Source organism: Pseudonaja textilis, chromosome 3 (genome assembly GCF_049901715.1).
Source record: "Pseudonaja textilis isolate UNSWEBS1 chromosome 3, rPseTex1.2, whole genome shotgun sequence".
In the NCBI taxonomy this organism is placed as follows: Eukaryota; Metazoa; Chordata; class Lepidosauria; order Squamata; family Elapidae; genus Pseudonaja; species Pseudonaja textilis.
Window position 1 is genome coordinate 106,091,059 of NC_141992.1, and position 18,675 is coordinate 106,109,733.

The following is an 18,675-nucleotide window of genomic DNA, read 5'->3' on the forward strand; positions in this document are numbered from 1 at the left end:
GATAAAGACAGAGCAGCCTGGATCCAGTTTGTACTAGCATCACAAGGTCTGGCATCCTGAGAAAATTTGTGGATTACCTGCATTATCTTAGTATTCTCAAAGCATTTTGGTAAGTTCTGATTAGCTGGAAACATAGTGGTCATGGGGGGAGGGATGGGTTGCAACCAAACCTTTCTGTATCTAGTGAGTGCAAGAAAATTCAGAGCTAGCCTGAGTTTACTGCAGCCAACACCAAAAAGAAACCTCTGCTTTAACAAATTTAGAGACGGTCTTTCTTTTCTAAGGGATCAGATTGGGGCAGGTCTGACAGTAACAAAGATTGGTTTGTTGCTGCTGTTTGCAGATCTAAATAAGCCAGAATTCCAGGCTGCAAATGTCCTTCGGGAACCAAGGAAACACTCTTGAGAGAATTGAATTCCCAAAAGTAAAACTTTTTTGAATACACCATGCTGGTACTGAAGAAACAAAACCAGCTCTGGTTTCCTGCGAAAATGCTTGCCCAGTTAAACAACCCTTCTCCTTCTCCCCATCCCTGGTTGATCACATTGTCCAATTATGAGTTGTCTTTTGATATGAGAATGGCCCATCTCTTTCTGCTGGGTCCAAGTTCTCATGATCTCTGCATACATTCTCCACATGCCATCTCCCTCCCCTAGTTCATTGGCAAGTTGAAAAGCAATAGGTTTGAAAGAAGCAAAGCGGTTCATAATAAAACTTATCCGAAAAATAAGCCCTAGCAAGTTTTATGTGTATGCCTAATATAGGCTCTACACCCAAAATAAACCCTGTTTAAGAGCTTGCACAGCCGATCAGCTACCCATTCCATTTGGTTGCTTGTGATGCCATGGCCATGAGGTGAGGCAAGGTGGTGGTGGAGCTCTCATGCACCCCACACTGGCTTATCTCAAAGCCCCTGCAGCCAGGCCATCCATGCCCTGACACCACACTTCACAGCAGCAGCACTAGTAGTCTATGTGGCCACCAGCCCACTTCTGCTTCCTCACAGCTGCAACAGAGCAGGAGTCTGAATGGTGTGTTGGTGCTGCAGCCGCATGGTGAGGCAGGTGTTGGGGTGTGAATGGCCTGGCTGCAGGGGCCCTGAGGTAAGCCTGTGCAGGGCACATGGGGCAGCTCTCCCTGCCTCACCTCATGACCACAGCACCAGCAGGTCACTTGCCCTCCTGCTCTATTGCAGCCGCAAGCAAGCAGAAGAATTGGATTGGCAGTCACACAGGATCCTGCTGGACGGGGCTGCTAGTACCACAGCCATGAGGCAAGGCAGGAATGGCCTGGCTGCAAGGGCCCTGAGTGGGGTGCATGGGGCAGCTCCACCCTGCTGCCTCGTGGCGACACTGGCACACCATGCAACCTCCTGCCCTGCTGCGAGCAAGCAGAAGAAGTGGGCCTCCTGTATATGGGAAAAAATTAAGACACCCCCCCCCAAAAAATAATTTTGTGCTTATTTTGGAGCCCAAAATAAAATAAGACCCTGGGTATGAAGAAAATGAGAAACATACATACATGGTATACATACATGGGTATGAAGAAAATGAGAAAAGTCCCCAAAGTGAGTTCACAGGTAAAGCAGAATTTGAACTGAATTAAAACTGGTGGTATGCCTCCTTCTACTCTAGTTTGAAATGTAAATGATTGAGCATTATGGAGTTGGATCTAGAATGTGAACATGATCAGGACAACCTTTATACAGTTCTTGTTTTGTGAGCAAAATCTCTGTTGAAGATATTCGATTTTATATAAATTCTTAATTCTGTCTTCTATTTTTTAGCCTGTAGTGACCAGTCAGATGGGAACAATAAACAATCTGCTTCATGTCAAAAAATCAGATTTTGAAGTGTTTGATGCTTTAAAAGTTGACTCCCTTGAAAGTTCAGAGACTTCCTATCGAGGTGACTTTTCTTCCATTTCTAGCATGAATATTAAAAATGATGAGCTGGTTACTTTAACTCAATACTATTTAATTTTCTTTAGAACTTTCTGGTTCCCCGCCTGGAATTTATGGCCAAGATATGTATGTATATCGGCCTGAAGAGCGATTTAAATCTCCACCAATTCTTCCTCCACATCTTCTTCAAGTCATCCTTAACAAGGATACTAATATTTCCGTGAGTACCAGTTCCTAAATGCCTATCTCCACCAGCTCTACCAATTCAATGTGTCAGGGTTGGGGTGCTCCAGGTTACTTCAATTAAACATTGCCATCTATCAAGACCCTGGAAACGCACCTTCGCTGTCACAGTGCCTGCCCTCTGGAAACTTCCCCTTGTGACCTGGATGAAGATGTAGTTTATCTCCCAGGCCTGTGACAAGGGTGAGTTAAGCCACCTTGAATTCTTTTATTTTTTCCATTCAAGTCTGGCTCTGTCATCTTACTATCTTTTATTTCCTACTTTTGTTTTTAATTGTAATTTTTTTAAAAAAATATTTTTACTTGTGAGTAGGCAGGTGTCATTGGGAATCAAGAGAAATACAAATTTAATCATAAGAATAAAATTATAATAATCATGTTTCCCCAGGGTGGGATTCAAATTTCTTAACAACCAGATCTGTGGGTGTGGCCTAATTTGTGGGTGTGGCTTGGTGGTCATGTAACGAGTGGGCATGGCCAGGTGGCCATGTGACTGGCAAACCAAATGTAAGTGGTCCTCGCTTAATGACCAGGTCCTCGCTTAATGGCCAGTTGCTTAGCAAGTGTTTTTTGCCAGTTTCCTAGGCTTGGGGAGCCCTGGAGAGGGCAGGGCGAGGCCCAGGCAGCTACAAGGAGCTACGGGGAGGGCAAGGCGATGCCCAGGCAGCTACAAGGAGGGCTGGGCGAGGTCTGGGGAGCTACAGGGAGCTACGGGGAGGGCTGCAGAGGGCTGGGCGAGGCAAAGTCAACATCACTTCTTTGTCCTAATGACTCAGTATTTAAAAAAGATATACCAAAACAAAAGGTAGTTTATTTTGTCATGCCTTTAAGGCTTAAATAATAAAAAGGTACACAAAACTATATTGTTACATTTTAAAATATTAATCAAAAACTATTACATAACAAAACTTTACAAAAAGCAATAACACTTATTTAAAGTACTGCCAAATTGCTTTTCTATTATTGTCCCGAGTTACAGTTTTCTTGTGTTTAACACGAGCATCATCAGCTGTGTGATGTGCCTGTAACCACTTCTTTATTATAGGAACAGGGTCCCATTCTTACAGAGGTAATTAGAGTGATGGTCAGGAGGTTTGTAATATTGGAAACTGTAAGGCGACTTCTGCCCTCTGAACAAATTATGTTCATCTGCGAGAAGCCCCTTTCTGCCTCTGCTGAACTGACTGCAATAGTTTTAATAATATCTCTAGCCTTTTTAATGCTGCATGGAATTGTATCTTTTAGTACATTTTCTATGAAATCATGATAATCATTAATATTGATTTCATAATTGAAAATTTCACCAAATGCAACCAATTGTTCTTCAGCTACACTCCATGGAACCACCACTTCTTCAATGTTCCAATAATCTGGCTCCAAATAATTTAGAAATTTTAATCGATCAGTGTCTTTGAATTGGCAGCCTGTTTTTAAATGTTTGCAATCCATCAATCTTTTCCTCAAATTAGTTACAATTCTTTCTATAAGTTTTTCATGAGGCAGTCCCACAAATCGATGATTTTGTATAAAATTTATATTTTTAAAGGTTTCTGAAGTAATTAATTCATCAACCTTTTTTTCATATGCACCCTTTTCCTCTATAAGCATTTCAAATGATCTAATTGATCTTATCACAAGTTTTTCAGCCTTTATAATGTCTATATTTCTCACTTGCAATGCATTAGAAAGAAGAGATATTTCAGTTAGCACATCAATCATCAAGGCCAAATCAGTGAGAAAATATGTGTTTTCAAGACAGGCAGCCATACCGGAGTATTTTTTATTTGAACAGAAAAACTGATGTAGCTCTGGATAAGCCTGCCATACAACTACAGGCAGCCCATCTTGGTCCAAAAACTCTACCAATTTTTATAATTTCAATCTTAAGTTGTTTGGAAATTTTGTTAAGTTCAATTAGGTTCTTATTCGATTGATGGGAAATAGAATATATTTTATCAATAAAAATTTGAAAATGGTTGATTTGCTTTATTTCCCTAATAGAATCATCTAAAACAAGTTGCAGGCGATGGTTTAAACAGTGCCATATTATAATATTTGGAAACTATTTGGCTGTCCTAGTGCTTACCCCAGATTTTCTCCCAAGCATAACACTGGCTTCATCAGAGCAAAATCCAATTAAATGTTTCTCCAGATAGTTTCCATTAAACCCAACTTTATTTAAACTTTCTATAACCGAACAGCATATCGTCTCTGTATCTGTAATTCTACTAGTTCAAGGAAAATTGTTGGTGAGAAAGCTGGATCCTCAACTTTTAATTACAGTATAAGAATTTGGAAGATATTGTTGAGGCTTCATCAATTATCAAACAGATTTTGTGAGTTTTCTCAATAATTTTGCTAAATAAATGTTTCCTGATGTCTTTTACAATGAAATCTACTATTGCAACTGCAGTTTTACATGAATGCAACCCTGTTCCCAAATCGAAACCATTTTTCATTTGTAATTCAATCAGATCTTCTATATATGAAAATGTTCTGCACGTTTGTGCCAGACTATATGTCAGCTGGTGCTCCTTTCAAAATCCAAGAAAGAAACAGACTCCATTAATTAGAGAAAAGATATCTTTTACTGGAAATCAAGTGGTAGCATCAAAGGAATTCTGAATCTGAGGAAATGAGCACGAAAATCACATGTACAAAGTGATACAATGGTCCCACCTACAATTGTTCAAACTGTCCATCCAATTTAAATTTATATGTGATGTCATGTGGCCATCTTCAGGTGGTGATGAGGCTTCTATTCGTTGACCTTGGCCTATTTTGATAAAGAGGTGCGCTTGCACATAGCATAGGAAAGAAGCATAAACAAGAAGCTTCTCCCCCCAAACTTATACAGTTTATTCTCTCAAACCTCCAGCTCGCTTCCCATAACTATTTCACCCTTCCTTCCCCGTTACTTATGAGAACCAAAAGATGCAAAGCAAAGGAAAGAAATTTTGAAGGCTGACACTGTACACTGTAGTAAACACTCTACGTGTACTACCCAGATATTTCTCAGTCATCTTCTCCAGTCCTTTGCTTATGACATCCTGCTCACATTGCTTCAACTTCTCTGTACAGATGTTGTGAGCCTTAGATGAGAAATGTTCCTTCAATTTCTTTCTGAAGGAAGCTTGTTGTATTTCTTTACTCTTTCCTTGATGGTTCAATTTGGTAATTCTTCCACTCCTTAGCTCCATGGACACTTTTTCTTTCGTCGAAATTTCAAATATTCTGCAATGCTTGCAACCTATTTTTTTCTGGGAAAAATTTTTTCCCTAAAATTATTGTACTGTTGCGGTGTCCAGCAGTCAGGAAGGTTCCCTTCAATGTCTGATTCAGTTCTTCCAGTACCTGATGATGTGCTGGCTCTTTCCTCTGGTCACGATGTAGATGATGTGCTGGCTCTTTCCTCTGGTTGCGGTGTGGATGATGTGCTGGCTTTCCCCTGGTTGAGATGTGGATGATATGCTGGCTCTTTCCTCTGGTCATGGTGTGGATGATGTGCTGGCACCGCTATCCTTAGACTCCAATGGTTGCGGTTGTGACTTTTTTGGATCTCCTTTTGTTTTCTTGCCGAAGAAAGCAGACAAACTCATTTGCCTTTTGATTTTGGTAATATGCTGCAAAAAAAATTCAACAATGTAGGTTTGGACTCGATTGTTGTAAGTTGAGTGGTGAAGGCAGTGGCAAGTGAAGAAAGCAGGTGAGGAACGGAGATCAGTAATATTCAATTACTTTTAAGAGTCCCTGACACTATAGCTAGTGTTAGTGTTTAAAAGATGTTATGGAAGAGGAACAAGTTTCACCAGACAAGACTGAGACAGAACTGAAAGTGGATTTGAAAATGACAGTCTATAAAAAAGATGTTGCACTGTGTATATAAAAGAATGGCTGATATTTTCATAATTACAATTCATTAATTGAAAAAGAAACACTTAAAATGGAAATATTAACAAACCAAGGGAGTTTGTTATTTTGTGCCAGTAGTGGCCCAAAAATCTTTCCTAGCCAAGACTACTTACCTGGACCAACGGTCCCTAATGGAATGCTCTCTCTATAGCCAGGGGAAGCTATGTTTGGTCGCCTAACCTTTTCAGAATGCAGCTTAAAAATGTACTGAAGCTTTTTACAGCCTTATGCAGATATATATAGTACAAAAAAAAAGATAAGGGTAATCATCTAAGAAGTTAGATTAAGAATGGAATTGATAGGCACATTCACAGAGCAATACTGAATTCTTTTTCTGAAATTTATTCCTTAGTTTTAAAAACTGGAATATATGAATTCAGTATTGGGCTCTGTTAGTGTAGCTATTCAAGAGGATGTAGTGTCAAGGTTAACAAAAAAGGTAAAACAACATATAGATTTAAATTTTAAAACCAGAAACATATATGTTGGTACCCACGTAAATAAACATTAAATACATATTTAATGTTACACGTGTTAACAGCGGCTAGAATTATGTTTGCACAACAGTGGAAAAAAGAAGAGATCCCCATAGATGAAATGAAATTAAAAAATTACAATGTGCAGAAATGGATAGAGATAAGATGTAGAAATTAGGTGGAGAATGATCATTGCTATATATGAATTAAATACAGAAGTTTGATAATTATAAACATGTTGATATAATTAACAAAATTAAAAATAACCCAATACAAAGGAATTTGAATAATTTTTCTGTTACACTGCTGTACTTATTGATATTTGTTTCCTATTAGGAAAAAGCAAAGCAGAAACCTAAGTATCAATATGTAACAGCAGCATAACAAAACAATTTTCATTTATTAAATATTTTATAATACTTTATAATATAATAGAATTACAGAGGTAAGGTAAAGGATATATTATAGAATAGATTAGTGATTATGAAATGAACATTATAAAGTAGATTAAGTAAAAATGATGATTTACTCGCATAAAATGATGCAATATTAGTAAAGTCTAGTAAGTAAATAATAATAGTAATAATATAAATATATATAGTGGATTTATGATATAAGGATTAATGCAAATTGGAAGGGAAAGACTGCAGAGATTGTGCACAAGTGATTTGTACCAACCGACACACTGTATGTAACTGAAGATGGTTTATGTTTTATGTTTGTTTTGTTTATGTTTGTGTTTTTTTAAAAAAAAACTTTTTGTTTTTTTTAAAAATCCATTTATGTATGCATGCAAGTTTTTGTTACATTGATGTTGCTATATATTGATTTAAGCAGAAACAGATAATGTATAACAACAACAACGTAATGAGAAGTTGCCTGCCTCATTTTTGGTAAGTTGCTTTTTTATTTATGTATGTATTTATTTTTTTAGTATCTGTTTTTGTTTTTATTAATCATAAAAACAAAACAGATATTAAATAAATAAATACATAAATAAAATTATGTTACTATTCATCTTGATGTTTCTTTCTCCTGTGCTTTTTCCTAATAGGAAAAAGCAAAGCAGAAACAAGTATCAATATATAATAATATATTGTAACATTTTGTTTCCATTTATGTATGCATGCAGGTTTTCAGTAGGTCTACTGTTTTTATCATTCTTAAAAATAAAATCCATACATAAAAAACCCTGGTTTTTGGAGCGTAGGTGCGGCTGAGAGGGTCGGGGCCAGCCAGGGATCCATTTTACCAGTTCTTAGAACTACCGGTGATGTTAACAACTGATTCTGGAGAACTGGTGCAAACCGGTAGAATTCCACCCCTGTCTTTCCCCCGATACTTCATGATCACAAAATTCTCAAATCAGAATCTTGGAACAAGATAGTCTATGCCTACCTGTGGTGATATGTGTGTAAAATAATTTTTCATAAATGTCCAGATTGAAATGGTGTTTTGACAGATAATTAATGAACAGGAAATAGTTGCATGATGAGAGTCCTGTATTTCTTTCAGTGTGACCCTGCCCTCTTGCCAGAGCCAAACCATGTGATGCTAAACCACCTCTATGCACTCTCCATTAAGGTAATCTAATGTCTGTTCTTATCGTACTCTACCACATCTTGCTGTACATCTTGCTGTACACTACTCTCTCTACATAAGAATGGAAGAAATTGACTTCTTGTCCAGTTCAACATTTCAGATTTCCAAGTAGGATAGAAATGTTTGTAAAGAAACCAAAATGTGAAATTCCAGTAATGCCTGAGGCTTTTAGCTTCTCTCCCTCTTGTGGGTTGTTTTGCATTGGTGCCATATCATTGGTGCATGATTGTTTCCTCTCAGGTTTCCTAGAAGGAGGCATCTTGTATCTATTATTCTCCACTCACTTTATTTTTAAAATTTGGGAAGGAGATAGAAAATGAAATCACACATATGAAATATTTCCCAGATAATAAAATTGTGTGGATTAATCTGTTTCCTCTATAATAATTACTGTCAAGTGTTATACTTATTTAACTGCTCTCTTGTGTTTTCTCCCATAGGATGGTGTCATGGTGCTTAGTGCCACTCATCGCTACAAGAAGAAGTATGTCACCACTCTTCTTTATAAGCCTATTGGAGTCTGATTCCTGCATATTTCCATAGAGACTCAAGGACTTTTGCTTTTTCTGCATATGCCAGAATACCAGTGGGCATGAAGATGGGCAGTCAGCTTCCAGATTATTTTATCAGACACAAAGGTTTGGATGACTCAGCCCCTATTCTGTTTTTTAAGCACAATGAAGCTCTTCATTCCTATATGGCTATTCAGGACAAACAACTTGATACTGTTTCAAGCTACTGAGATCAAGTTTTGGGTGCATTATTATTATATTTTATATATTACAAATTGTGAGGTTGGCTTCTTCCTGAAACAAGAAAACTTGCCTTGCAATCTTCCCTTCCATATTCAAAAAGAAAGTCCAGTGCCACCCTCTTTTCAAATCATATGGCCATTGTATACAAGTCACGGTGGCATGGTGGAGGCTGTATGAAGCCTCCAAATACAAAGACCATGTATCTTTAAATATAGAACAGCTCTTGTTCTCAAGTATTGAAAGTTTCTTTCAGTAGAAAATGAGATGGTAATTAGACAAATTTTGGCCTAGTAAAGTAGAATTGCTATTATGTTTTCAGTATCTACTGTTGTAAAGCCTTTTCTCAAGTGGGTGACTTGGTTCTCAAGAGAATGGCAATGGTTTTCAATCATACAAAAGACTTCTTTTTTTAGGAAGCAGTATAGGCCTGTTTGTACTGAGAATAAGAAAAAAATTGTACCATTCGTGAGCCAATTTTCTGTCTGTAAATCCCCAATAGGTTTTTTTTTTAAATGCTGATGGAAATAATAATCAAAGAAAAAAATGAATTGGGCTAAACACATCTTATTGTTAGACCAAGGCTACATTTTGAAGTCATAGCAATTTGAAGGTAAGGTAGCTACGCTAATAAAAAAAATGTAATAACGGTATATTGGAATATCTACAAGAAATACCATTTACCTGCAAGCAAGTATTGCTGGGGCCACAAAAGAGACAAAATAATAGAAAATTAAGAAGCTACAGTGTTCTGGGACTTTAGAATTCAAACAGACAAGCACCTGCCAGATAACACACTAGGCTTAACAGTTATTGATAAGAAACTCAAAAATGTCTGGATAGTGAAAATTGCAATACCTGAAGACAGCAGAATAGAAGACAAAAAATTGGAGAAAATCACAAAATACAAAGACCTGCAAACAGAAGTAGAACAACTGGCAAGAGATAGCAAAGTTACTACCCATAGTAATAGGTACCATGGGCGCATTCTCAATACATCTGAAGCACCATTTGAACACCGTTGACTTTGACAGAATCACCATTAGTCACAATTATAGCAAAAGATATCTGTACTTGGAACAGCTTACATGCTGCAGTACCTTTAACCACCATGAAACAATCATATCTGCCTATTCCATGTCCTTGGAAATAACTTGATAGGTGGAGAAAATTACCAAATCCAGTAAAAATGTCTGACTGACTGTACAACCGACCATCATCATAATAGTAATGGATGATGTATCCATTCCCTAATCCTAACATTATAAATGAACTTTTGCACCATCCTCCAAAGAATCCAACAGTAAGACTAAGGTACCTTTGGAACTCAGTCTCTGAGGATGCCGTTCTTGGAGTACCCTTTTCTTTGAGAATAGCATTTGTGGCTAAGGTCTAGTATCTATGCATATTTATATACTCCATATAAATAGCTTTAGTCTTGTTATTGCACAATAACAAGATTAAAGCTATTTATATGGAGTATACAAATATATATACTCATTTTATATGGAGTAAAAATAGCTTTTTCTTGCCACAGTCATTTAAATGAAGAACTTAGGACATTTTTGATAGTAATTCTATTTGTTACTGTCGAGTATTTCCAAATAAATTTCCCAATGAGTCCCACAACAGAGCATATGAAGAAATGATTGAAAAACCTGTGTGCTATGCCACTTGAGTACATAGGTTTTACACTGCACTTGCCAGAGTTGGTTGCCAAAGTAATAGTGAAGTTTGGGATGAATTCTGGAATCCATGATCTGGGCAATGATGATTTGGTAGTATTTGGTTTTGCTGCTTAGCTTGGCTGGATTTGGACTAAATGTTGGGTCTATTTTTCTTTCTCCATCTTTTTTTTTTCTGGAGATATGAATGGATCCATTTCTTCCACGGCTAATGGAATAAATTAATTTAGGCTGGTGGGTCATCTCCTAGAAATGAATGATGTAAAAAAGAGATGTTAACATTGCTATTAGACCTTGTCTCCTACCCTCAAGCATTCACAGTACTGTTTTAACATATTCTAATGCCCTTGGTTAGAGTTTAATGATTTTAATGTAGACCAAAAGTAGATGCTATGAACAGAAGAGCAGGATACCTGTTTATGCTGTCAATAATCAGGCTATTTGTATAAAGAGGTAAACAGCTAAAGACACTCACCGTGAAACCAATATATTAAAGTCTGAGTTTTAGGATTAGATAATACTATCTTTTTAGATAAAAACAAAATTATGTAAAAAGCAAGAATGAGAAGCATAAATCTTCTCAAATGAGCTTTAACGCCTTTGTGGGCCAATTAATGGATTCCAGTAATGAAAATATGTTCCACAACCTGGAGGCTTCCTCTCCAGGACTAGGAGACTAACACCTTTTTAATCTCTCTCTCCTCAGCTCTGGAATACCAGCATTTTATGAAGGAGTGGTTAGATTGAACATAACTCTAGGTTAAGTCTTGATTTCTTCAGCACATCATGTGTCCTTCTCACTGTAGCAAAGAAAATGCCAACCATAAATTTATTAACTTATATATAAAATATGACACACAAGGAAAGCCATATTACTGATCTAGAGTTTGTTGTGCTTGGCAACCAGATACAGGAAGTCAGTCCTATTCAATCCATTTCATAAAAGAGAATGACACTTAAGTGAGTGAGACTGAAGTTTTCCATACTTCCTTTAATATGGTTAGTACTCTGCATACAATTCTATATTTCTTTAGCTACTGACTGCTCCTGTGAAAATAAGTATGGCCATAGTAATTACATATTGTTAAAAAAGGAAAGCTTCTATTTTATGAAGTAAGGTATAGTCCTCTGGAAGATTAGATGGATTGTAATTCTTCGTGTGTTGGCAGCTACAGTTCTGGATTTCTCTGGCATCAGCAGCTTTAGTTATTGCATATTGACTCCATTGCTACTCCAAAGCAGCCATAAAAAGGAATTAGGCATTTAATGAGTGGTTATCACGGCTAATTATTGTGCTAGGAGCAAAGGCATTTTTCTTGCTTACTGTTTTTAGCAATTTTGTTGACATACTTCATTTTTTTCAATGGTTTGACACAATTGTTACTGATATTATTTGGTACCTGTTATGAAGTGTGAGATATATGTGGAAAATATGCAACTTAAAACTCTCAAACACTATTTTTTTGAATCAGCAAATAAGCCAGGAAAGTGGTTGTCCCATAAATTAAAAATAGAGAAAGAGAAAAGATTAATCCAGCAACTGAAGGATGAAGAAGGGACAGTGTATTATCAGATGGAGGAGAAAAAGAGAATTGCGCAAAGATATTTTGGCGAGCTTTATAAGCAAGAAGAAGTTACGGAAGAAAACATTAGACATTACTTGGAGGGAAAAGGTCTGAGCCCAAACTCTGAAGAAAGCAGAAATTCTCAACAAAGAAATAACACTAACAGAGCTACAAAAAGCAATACAAAAACAAAAAATTAATAAAACACCAGGTCCAGATGGTTTACCAGGCGAATTATATAAAAATTTATCTGAAATATTTGAACCAATATTACTGGAACTATATAATGAGGCATTATGCAAGCTAGACTCCCAAGGTCCTGGTCTGAGGCATACATCTCCTTAATTGCAAAAGATGGCACTGATCAACAACTAATTGCGAACTATAAGCCAATCTCATTGCTAAATATGGATTATAAGATATTTATGACAATATTGGCAGAAAGAATGAAACCAATTCTGAGTGAACTTATACATACAAACCAGAATGATTTCCTGCCAAATAGACAAATCAAAAATAATATTAGAACAATACGAAGCCCACACAGCAAAACAGGCAGCCTTAATCTTCCTAGATGCTCAAAAGGCATTTGATAATCTCAATTGGAAATTTATGTTATATCAAAAAGTTGAACTTTGGCACCAATATAGAAAAAACATTACAAGAAATATATCCAAACAAAAAGCGAGTATATTATTAAATGAAGATCGCACAGGAGATTTTGAACTTGCAAAAGGAGTAAGACAAGGATATCCACTATCACCTCTGCTATTTATCTTGTCTTTAGAAGTGTTGCTAGCTGCAACCAGACAAAACCCAGAGATTCATGGAATTAAAATTAAATTAAAATTAGAAGAATTAAAATCAGGCATTTGCCAATGATTTCATATTTATAGTAGAAGATCCAATGAATTCGGGACCAATATTGTTGCATCAAATAGAAAAATTTGGGGAAGTGGTAGGATTCAAAATAAATAAAAACAAAACTAAGATGACAGTCAAAAAATGTACAACAAAACAAAGTAGAATTAGAAAACATAATGGGACTGCAAATAGGTGAAATACCTGGGAATTTGGCTATCACCCAGATGTTCATCACTCAAAGAGGACAATTACGTTAAATTGATTAAGCAAATTAGGAAAGAATTGGAATTATGGGCCAAATTGAAACTGTCCTTATTAGGTAGAATAGCAACGTTGAAAATGAATACTTTACCAAAAACTAATATATTTGTTCCAAATGATTCCAATTAAATTAGGGAAACCTTTCTTTATAGAACTAAATAAAATGACTTTTAAGTTTGTCTGGTTGGGCAAGAGGCCACGCATTAAAATGAAACTATTACAAGATAACAGGAGCAGAATGGAAGCTCTACTATCAGGCAGTGTTGAATTGGATCAAGGACTGGGTCAAATTAAGGAACAAGAGAACCTTAACATTAGAAGGACATGACCTCCTAATAGGTTGATATGCATTTCTGTGGGAAAACAAAAGTAATGTACATACCTATTTCAATCAACATCTAATAAGGGATCTTATATTAATAATTGATCACAATGTGGAAAAAAAATCAAAGGTAAGCATTACATGGAAATCCCACAATGCTGTCAACCCTGGAAGCCATCATCCATCCAGATAGATTAGACTTAAGGAAAATGGTAATCTATGAGGAATTATTAGATAGTCAAGGAAAATTAAAATCAAATCAAGAACTAAAGGAAAATGGAATCATAATTGATTGGTGGCCATATTTGCAAATCCAAAATAAATATTTAAAAGATTTAAAAGATTTTGGCTTTGACAAAGGGCAGAATCAATTAGATAAAATTTTAATGGGACCAGAACAAAAATTTATAACTAAAATATATAAATATTTTATAGATTTCAAAATGGAAGAGGAAATAATTAAAGGTACAATGATTGCTTGGGCACAGAATTTTGGATACACTATAGAATTACAGGAATGGGAGAAAATATGGAACATAAATTATAAGTTAACGGTATCCGCAGCATACAAAGAAAATATGTACAAAATGTTTTATAGATGGTATTTAGCTCCAATGAGATTGGGAAAAATTTATCCCAACATGAGTCCCAAATGTTGGAAGTGTAAAAAGTTGACGGTACATTTTACCACATGTGTTGGTTATGCCCCGAGACCAGGACATACTGGATCCAAATAAAAAATTAGTTACAAGAGATTACTGGGTATCAGATTGAGCTCAGACCGGAAACCTTCCTCTTAGGAATCATCAAAAATAGATTACTGAAAGAAGTAAAATATTTATTGCTACACATTACTACAGCCGTCAGAATAGCTTTTGCGCAGGTATGGAAAACCCCAAATACTAATGAAGAACTACCGTGTTTCTCCAACAATATGGCCTCCACCAATAGGAAGGCTCATCATGTTTTATCAGCATAAAATGAAATTAAGCCCCTCCCCCCAAATTAAGGCCTATATTAAACATGCAAAATGGGGGGGAATGGCGGGGGGGCTTGCCGTTAGGAAGTACTTCTGTTGTGTACCCGGATATGTGCTCCCTGCATTGACTTTGGTGTTGGTGGGGCACTTCGTATCAGGAGACCTTCCTCCACCATTGCTTCCCCTTCTCCCCATGCTGCCACGGTATTTAGAGCAACGCCGTGGCATTTGGCGCAGCCAAGCGCAGCCAGCCAGGGCTCCTCCCTGCAACCGGAGCCTGTCAGAGACACTCGGCTTCAGGCGCTTCTGTCGCTGCCTTCCCTTCGCCATCAAAGGCAAAGCCAATTATTTAAAAAATGACACCCTACTACCGGTACAACAAAGCCTCCCCTGCCCGAGAGGGCAGCCCAACCCCATGTGGGGAGGCGAATCTCCTGGGGCTGCAGCGCAGGATTGGCCCACCCTGGGAGAAGCACCCAGCTGCCATCCCTGCCTGGCGCCAGGCAGACCGTGAAGAGCTTCGCCTGGGGTGCCCAGCACAGCTGACAGGAGGGCCCTCCTGCCTGGCAGCAGAGCTCTCACCAAGGCAACGAGCGCCTCCCTGCCAGGCCCTCCACTCATCCCGCCAGGGCCGTGCCAGAGCCGTGCGGGCTGGGCAGAGCCGGGAAAGTGAGCTGTGGGTACGCGCCCACCTGCCAAGCAAAAGAGCTGGGCCACCCCGAGCTTGGCTTCCTTCCCAAATCCCTCCAGCCCGAACCCGAAGGGGCCATCGGGAGAGTCCACCTGAGGCAGTGATAGCGCCCACCCATCTGTGAACAGGGAGGCAAGGCGATGACCTGCACCATGTCCTCCAAGCTGAGCCCCGCTGAGTCAGTGCTGATGCCCGTGCCGCTGCAACATTTGGAGCTGCCAGCGCATTTGGAGATCTATGGGGACGGGGACGGGCTGGGCGAGGGGTGGAAATGATGGGCAGCTTTGGGCTCTCCGCCAGACCCACTGGCCAGGGAAGTAGCGCTATCACTTCACCTCCCTGTCCGCAGACAGGTGGGCGCTATCACTGCCTTAGGCAGCTTCTCCCGGTTGCCCCTTCGGTTTGCGCTGGAGGAACTTGGGAAGGAAGCCAAGCTCAGGTCAGCCCGGCTCTTTTGCTTGGCAGGTGGGCATGCACCCGCGGCTCGCTTTCCTGGCTCTGTTCAGCCCACACGGCTCTGGCGCGGCCCTGGCGGGATGAGCGGAGGGTCTGGCAGGGAGGCACTCGCTGCCTTGGTGAGAGTTCTGCTGCCGGGCAGGAGGGCCCACCTTCAGCTGCGCTGGGCACCCCAGGCGAAGCTCTTCACACTCTGCCTGGTGCCAGGCAGGGATGGCGGCTGGGTGCTTCTCCCGGGGTGGGCCAATCCTGCGCTGCAGCCCCAGGAGATTCGCCTCCCCACATGGGGTTGGGCTGTCCTCTCGGGCAGGGGAGGCTTTGTCATACCAGTAGTAGGGCGTTGGTTGGCTTTACCTTCAAAGGCAAAGGGAAGGCGGCGACAGGAGCTCCTGAAGCCGAGTGACTCTGCCAGGCTCTGGTTGCAGGGAGGAGCCCTGGCTGGCCGCAATGTGGCTGCACCAAACACCATGGCATTGCTCTAAATGCCGTGGCAGCACGGGAGAAGGGAAAGCAATGGTGGCGGAAGGTCTTCTGATATGAAGTGCCCCACCAACGCCGAGGTCAACATCCAAGCCGTCACTGCCCGCCCACCCAAGGATGCAAGAGGGAGGAATTAAGTCACCCCCAAAAAGACAGCCTAGCCGTTTTTTCGGGGGTCAAAAAAAAAATAAGGCCTGGTCTGATTTTGTGTGGAACATGGTAATAATACATAAAGTAACGGAAAGTGCTGAGATGAACATGTTAACACTGAAACTGAAAGAAAAAGATGACCTTGAATTATTATTAATTTGGAACAATTGGCATAAATGGTTAACAAACAGAATTAAGAAGTCAGACAAAAAGCCTAACGGAAATAATCCTTAAGAAAGTAAAACAAGTCTGAGATTAATCAGGAGGAAGGCATTTCGGAGGAGCCCCTGACAGGGAGTAAAGAGGAAGAGTGTTGGTTCGGTCCTAAGCAGCGTCATAGGGGGAAACGTGAGCAGCAACGTAGGAGGCGTGGGAGGGTCAGAGAGTGAGCTGAGTCATTGAGCCACACCCCACAGGGATTAAAAGTGGGTGTGTTTTCTCCTGAAACTTTGTACGGGATTTTGTACTTTGTACTTCAGATTTTCTTTGTGGACTGCCTTGTGATTTTCTGTGAGTAAAAATTTATTTACTATCAGTTCGGACTTGGCAGGCAGGACGTGTTGGAATGCCAAGAATATTATCAGTTCCAAAGAATTAACTCTGTGAAGTTTGTGTGCCTGTGTTTGTGTGAGTTTGTACTCTTTCATCTTTTGGGAAAGAGGAAAGGCGAGACAGAACAATGTATTATGGATATTTAAAGCAAAAACATGTATAAATGCCAAGAGCTCTGTTGATACCATGATGTTTTACAATGTAACAAAAGAAACTCAATAAAAATATATAAAATAAAATAAAATCAGCCTCAAATAAAAGGTCTAGCAAGAGCATTAATTCATTAAGCTATAATGTATGCAGGAAAGCAACAAGTGGCAAGCCTTACACCCAGGGGTGGGATTCAAATTTCTTAACAACTGGTTCTGTGGGTGTGGCCTAATTCATGGGTGTGGCTTGGTGGTCACGTGACTGGCTGGGCATGGCTTGAATGTAAATATTGTAAATATTTATGTAAATATTGAATTTTTTATTTAAAAAAGAGCAACTTTTATCCAAAATCAGGCAAAGCAGGCAGGCAGATTGAGTTGCTCACAGAATCACAGATTCAGAGATCTATCTTTCTGCTATCGGCTATCTGTGTCTGTCACATAAAATTTGCTTGCAAGCCAACTCATTTGCTAGCAAGCAAACTCACAAAATTAACTCACAACACACCATGTATATAAATATTGAATTTTCGTTTTAAAAAAGAGCAACTTTTACCCAAAATCAGCCAAAGCAGGCAGGCAGATTGAATTGCTCACAGAATCACAGATTCCCTCAGAGATCTACCTTTCTGCAATCTATTGCCTGAGTCTACACTGAAAAATAGAAGCTCCAATCCTAAAGAAGGTTCAGCTCTGCTTTTAGATTAGCTAGAAAGCAAGAAATCCAACCATTTCCTCCTTTCTAGCTAATCTAAAAATCCTGTCACAGTCACAGCTGATAGTTGGAACAGCTGATGGTCGGGGGGAAAGGAAAAATAGGAACTTACCAAAAATTTGGCGAAGGCACAAGGCAGGCAAGTTGGATGGCACGCATGCCAGGTAAGGGGTGAGTGGGCGGGGTGGGGCCAGCCAGCAGCACTATTTGCCGATTCTCCGAACTGCACAGAAACACAACAACCTGTTCTATAGAACTGGTCTGACCAGGTAGAATCCCACCCCTGCTTATGCTCACAGGAAGCATAGATTGACCTAAAGTCGTTTCTGCACACACAAGGGGGGCTTCAAACTGCCACTGCAAACCAGGAAATGTGAGTTCCAATGGCATAGTAGAACTTTAAATGCAGAGTTTTGATCCACCTTATGACCCATAGATATAAGCGTCTCACAATGGCCGAAGAAGGCATTTTATGGCCATGATTTGCTGTTATTGTTGGATTATTCAAGGCTGTTTGGACCCATTTTGGAAGATGCTCCTTTATTCTGAAAGCCAAACACCTATCAGTTCTTTTCCCCCCCCATGTTTTTTTTATTTTATTTAAATAACATATAAAAATTCAATTTCAATCAAACAGTGTGTTGTCTGGGTACAATTGTTTTTAGGCAAACATAATCAAAATGTTTACAATAATATTCATCATAATAACATTAATACTATAATAATATTTAACTTATCTAACAAATCTCCTTTTTCACATTTATCCTTTTGATGTATTTCTAAATTCTGTTTTTATTATCTAACCATTGTTAGATAATGACAACAAAAGTTACATATTTCTGTTTTTATTATCTAACCATTGGTAAAATCCCATATAAAAAAAAAATTCAGTTTCTCCTTTGTCCTTAATAGTAAGCG

At 38.9% G+C, this 18,675-nt stretch overlaps 1 protein-coding gene, 1 long non-coding RNA gene and 1 pseudogene across 3 annotated transcripts in view; 1 reads left to right on the top strand and 2 right to left on the bottom strand.

Annotated features, from left to right (window-relative positions):
* Positions 1 to 11,100, top strand: part of PRKAB2 (protein kinase AMP-activated non-catalytic subunit beta 2) — a 76,229-nt gene extending 65,129 nt beyond the window's left edge. For both annotated transcript variants that reach the window (XM_026703459.2, XM_087932049.1), the window contains 4 exons: positions 1,787 to 1,907; positions 1,990 to 2,123; positions 8,050 to 8,118; positions 8,577 to 11,100. In XM_026703459.2, the coding sequence (XP_026559244.1) occupies positions 1,787 to 1,907; positions 1,990 to 2,123; positions 8,050 to 8,118; positions 8,577 to 8,660 (408 nt within the window). In that variant the 3' untranslated portion in view covers positions 8,661 to 11,100. The remainder of the gene's footprint in view (positions 1 to 1,786; positions 1,908 to 1,989; positions 2,124 to 8,049; positions 8,119 to 8,576) is intronic.
* On the bottom strand, positions 2,902 to 5,346 carry LOC148126257 (E3 SUMO-protein ligase KIAA1586 pseudogene; annotated as a pseudogene).
* On the bottom strand, positions 10,561 to 18,044 carry LOC148126258 (uncharacterized). Its single transcript, XR_015743371.1, has 2 exons — positions 17,870 to 18,044; positions 10,561 to 10,819 (listed from the first exon to the last, which is right to left on the bottom strand). It is a non-coding gene; the product is annotated as an uncharacterized LOC148126258 (long non-coding RNA).
* Positions 18,045 to 18,675: the final 631 nt, after the last annotated feature.